Raw genomic sequence first — 4,896 nt, 5'->3', positions numbered from 1 at the left:
ATTATTATTATTATTATTATTATTATTATTATTATTATTATTATTATTATTATTATTATTATTATTATTATTATTATTATTATTATTATTATTATTATTATTATTATTATTATTATTATTATTATTATTATTATTATTATTATTATTATTATTATTATTATTATTATTATTATTATTATTATTATTATTATTATTATTATTTGTTATTATTATTATTATTATTGCTATTACTACTGTTATTATTATTTATTATATATTATTACTGTGTTTTTATTGTTGTTACTGCTATTATTTTCAAATTTATTGGGAAGAGCACCTATTTGTGAAAGTATATATATACTTACTTTTAACTCCAACATATACTTATCGTAATTATTTATTTGCAGTTATGTAGATATTATTGATATAAAAGTAGATGATACTGGTCAACAGGTATGCTTACAAATGCGCCAAGATTCACAATTGATACTACGATCTGTTTATGCTTGCGCAATTCGAACATTAATTGATAAAATGTTATCAACCAACGGTGGAAAAGTGAACTGTTTTAATGTTTTCTATAATATTTTAATAATTTATCTATTTAGATGACCTCTATTCTAATAAATTAATTTTTCTATTTGCAATATTTATTAATGTCAAAATATGTGAATGTTTCAAAAAAAGCTAGATGTAAATATGTATTACTAAAAATTAACAGGGAATTAACCTATGGAGTGGTGTTCAAGTTATAAAAATATAAACTTCTATTGAAAGTTATATCCAACATGTAGTTATTTGTACCATACACTAAATGAATCTATTTATAGATTGAAAAGAATTTAGAGATTTGCTTTTTTTTTCCATTTTGTTTCTTTTCAAAATCACACCAAATCATTGCTTACACTAATTGACAGAAATTAAGTATCAGATCATTAGAATTTTTAAAAAGAAAAGTATAATTACAGGTGCGAATATATATGCGTGCTATAGCAGACTATATTACAAATGAACCTAATTTACTAAGTTTTTCAAAAGGTGATATTATACAAGTAAGCAATATTTCTTAGTAATTTTGAACAAATGTTGTGTTCATAATTCATAATTATAATAAATATAATTTGAATTATGATTATTATATTCGTGATGTTCATCAATATAATGATAACAAATGATGATTCTGATTATTTAGACTATAATTCTGATTATTGCTAATGTAATTATTATCATAATTTTGCATAATATTGTATATCTTACCTCTTAAATTTTATATTTATTTTTTTTTTTAGATTATAAATCGTAATGATGGAACATTACCAATGGAACAAAATAGTGAACAATGGTTGTATGGTAGAATTGGTAATCATTTCGGTAATCTACCAGCAAATTATGTTGAGCCATTGAATTCTTTTGGCCAAGTAACTATTATTGCATCATTCTTTTTTCTCTTACTTCGTTAAATCTCCCAAGTTATCCGAAATTTAGAATGTAAATTTCAGAAGTTATAGTCGAAAATATTATCAGAAATTATTATTATATTAAAAACGATAAAAATTATTGCAAATATGAAATTAGTTAATATACATTCTAAACAATTTTTATAAAAATACGAGTTGCTATGCACGAATAGCGGAGATTTTTGAGCAATAATTAGCAGTTTACAATTAGTAGTTAGTTTATACTAATTGGTGGTTTGTTAATTAATCGATCGATTACTAATTAATCGTTTAGAAAAGGCTTTACGGCACTGTGAAAGAAAAAAAGAATTTTATTAATAATTATAAATTATTATTACGCAGTGGCATTGTTATTAATTTCATCAATCATCAAACTTAATTGTAAATTTCTTTTTTTGCATTGATATGCGAATATATTTTATGCTTTCATTGATTATATTTGTCTTCCATTGATTTAATTATTTTATATCATATCCTTTTTTTCATGTATTACATTTTAATAATTAATTAAATTAATCAAATTTTGATTTTCCTTTTGTTCATTTCTTATAGATTGATTTATACTAGACAGTAAGAAATAAAATCATAAATTATCCCAAGAATATTTATTTATTTAATTGTGGCGGTCAACCAACTGATTGTCCATATGTCCACATCAGTGTACACATTGAATAATATTGTCAGCTGATTGGCCAACAATAGATAATTACTATTATTGTTTACAATAATTTTGCAGTTTATGTTAAAAAAAAAATATATATATATATAAGATACCGTATGTTTTTTATATAAGATACCGTATATTTTTATGTAAGATACCATATATGATTACCTAAATGACGAAATTAGCAGTATATTTATTATTTGTGGCATAATTTATTATTCTTTGTTCATTTCTTTGTCATTTATTTATTTATTTGCTCATTTATTTACTTATTTATTTATTTATTCGTTCATTTTACACTTTTTTTTTATGCTTGAATCAATACTGTTGGAATAAAAATGCTGCTTTTATCTTTGTCTTTTTTTTCTCTAATTAATTTAATTAGTGAAATTTTCAGGTGGCTGATTCACAGTTAGCAATCAATTCTTCCACTGCTGCCGGTATTTACTTTGATGATTTGGTTAGTATGACTAATTTTCTTTTTTCTTTTTTTTTTTGATAATAATTAAAAAAAAAAGGAAATCGCTCACTATCTTATGTCATTGCTATTAGTGAATAACAATTCATATAGGAGTTTTAAAATTCATTTTTCTGAATAAAAGATTGGATGACAGCATAAACGAAAGAATAATTAAATAAATGAACAAGTAATTAATTAATTAGGCAAATAAGTAAATAATTTGATGTATGTTGAAAAAACTAGCAGCATTATGTAAATGATAAATGAAATTTTAGTAGATATTTGTTTACAATAATATTCATTGAAAAGATAGTCATATTTTTGATTGCTAAAAGTTAATGTAATTATAAAATATTGTCACAAATATATTTAAAATGATAGTTTTTTTTTTTTTAAAAAGAAAAAGAAACTGATAAAGATATCAAATTAATAATATTTGATCGTCCACTTAATAAACTATCCAATAGTATGATCACATGCTCAAAAGTTATTAAATCTTTCAAAAGAATTAGATATATTTTATCTTGCTATTTTTTGACAACATCTTTCCCTTTCTCTCTCCCTCTATCTCTCTCTTATCTATCACCAAACTTTTTTTTTAATCTATACTATCACTTACATTTTGAAAGTGCTAAACAAACAAAGAAAAAAGTTTTTTCTTCCACTTTAAATTTCATTTCAGTACTTGTTATATTTGTCTATCAGATATTTATCCACCATTATCAATCATTTTTTTATTTAATGGAATCATATTTTCATATTTTTTATTTAATGAAATTTAATTTTATTCAATGAATATCAACCATATCTTTATTTAATGAAATAAAGAAGTTCCTTACCGAATCATTATGAGCATATAGCGACAAGAAAATCTTTAAGGATTCTTGACGTATCGAGAATCCTTTTTACCGATAGGTCAAGAATCGTTTTTACCGACATGTCAAGAATTCTTTTTTTGGACACTTCAAAAATTCTTTTTATCGATACGTCAAGAATTCTTTTTTCGACACGTCAAGAATTATTTTTTGGATACGCCACCAATTCTTTATTTTTTCGACACATCAAGAATATTCTCTAATTTAATTAATTCTATCAGCACTACTTCCAATTAAATTACCAAATTGCACGTAATAGTAAATTCTTAATTATTGCAATTATTATTATTATCAACTAGTAATTACGATAATTATCAATAATTACTATCATTTGATTAGATTTTTATCAAATTTTCACCCTCCAACTTTTTTCTCTTTTCTTTTTCAATTAATTTCTTCCATTTTTTTCGGATCCTAAATTATAATAAAATAAAATAGTGAAACACTAAACATTGCTACTACAAACTACTACAACCACTACGATCACTACAACGATGACGACAACAATGACGACGACGACGACGATTACAACGATTACTGCATCCTTTGAAAACGATTCATACATCATTAGCCTAGCGTTTTTTGTCAAGCCAAATTAAATCAATTAACGGGTTAAGGTGCTAAGAACCTGTTTTTTCCCATTCCTTTTCATTCTATTTCATTACACATGTACATTCACTTTACCCATCTTCTTACCTTTCTTCCTCATATACAATACCGCCCGGAACGGTTCCTACTTTGATGTATATAAATAATTGTATGCATACGTTCCATCTATATATGTATAATGTATGCGTGTGTGTGTGTGTCTGTGTGTGTGTGTGTGTGTGTGTGTGTGTGTGTGCACACAACTAACCGGTTTGCTCCGGTTTAAATAGTTGATGACAAGGAGCGGTGAATTGCTCCAGCGGAAAAGAAAGGTTTTCCTTCGAATTCATTACAACTATCGAAGTATTACACGACCACTTTCTCTCTATACTGCTGCTCCTAATTTATGCTTTAATTCTAATGCATTAACACATAATTAATTGGTACCCACAAATAAGATAGTTTTTAAAAAAAAAAATGGTTCCATGTTACATTTTTTATATTAAATATTAATGTACAATTTTACGAAGATTCTCTAAATATTTGGTATTATGTGGGAAAGTACCTTTATTGGTTGTTGTTATTGAGATATTATAGTATCGTTAATTATCTTTACATACTAAGACGACAAATTATTGAATGAATCATCTTTTATTCAATACTTTTAGTTTTGCAATGAACAATACGATTAAATACTAATTTGTCCCAATTTTAAAATATTTATATTTGTGATTTTTTTCTGCTTGCTATATTATTATTATCATTATTGTTATTATTATTATTGTTATTATTATTATTATTATAATTATAATTATTATTATTATTATTATTATTATTATTATTATTATTATTATTATTATTATTATTATTATT

General features: G+C 23.7%; 1 protein-coding gene across 1 annotated transcript; it reads left to right on the top strand.

The window, feature by feature from the left end:
- Positions 1-444: 444 nt before the first annotated feature.
- On the top strand, positions 445-1,439 carry LOAG_12639 (hypothetical protein; the record flags this gene model as incomplete). Its single annotated transcript, XM_003148150.2, has 3 exons — positions 445-537; positions 948-1,031; positions 1,269-1,439. The coding sequence occupies 3 exons, from the start codon at positions 445-447 to the stop codon at positions 1,437-1,439; spliced, it is 348 nt and encodes a 115-aa protein (XP_003148198.2).
- Between the last annotated feature and the right edge of the window lie 3,457 nt (positions 1,440-4,896).

Source organism: Loa loa (genome assembly GCF_000183805.2).
Source record: "Loa loa unplaced genomic scaffold supercont3.487, whole genome shotgun sequence".
Taxonomy (NCBI): domain Eukaryota; kingdom Metazoa; phylum Nematoda; class Chromadorea; order Rhabditida; family Onchocercidae; genus Loa; species Loa loa.
Note: the sequence above shows the minus strand (reverse complement) of the source record. Positions and strands in the feature narration are given on the sequence as shown.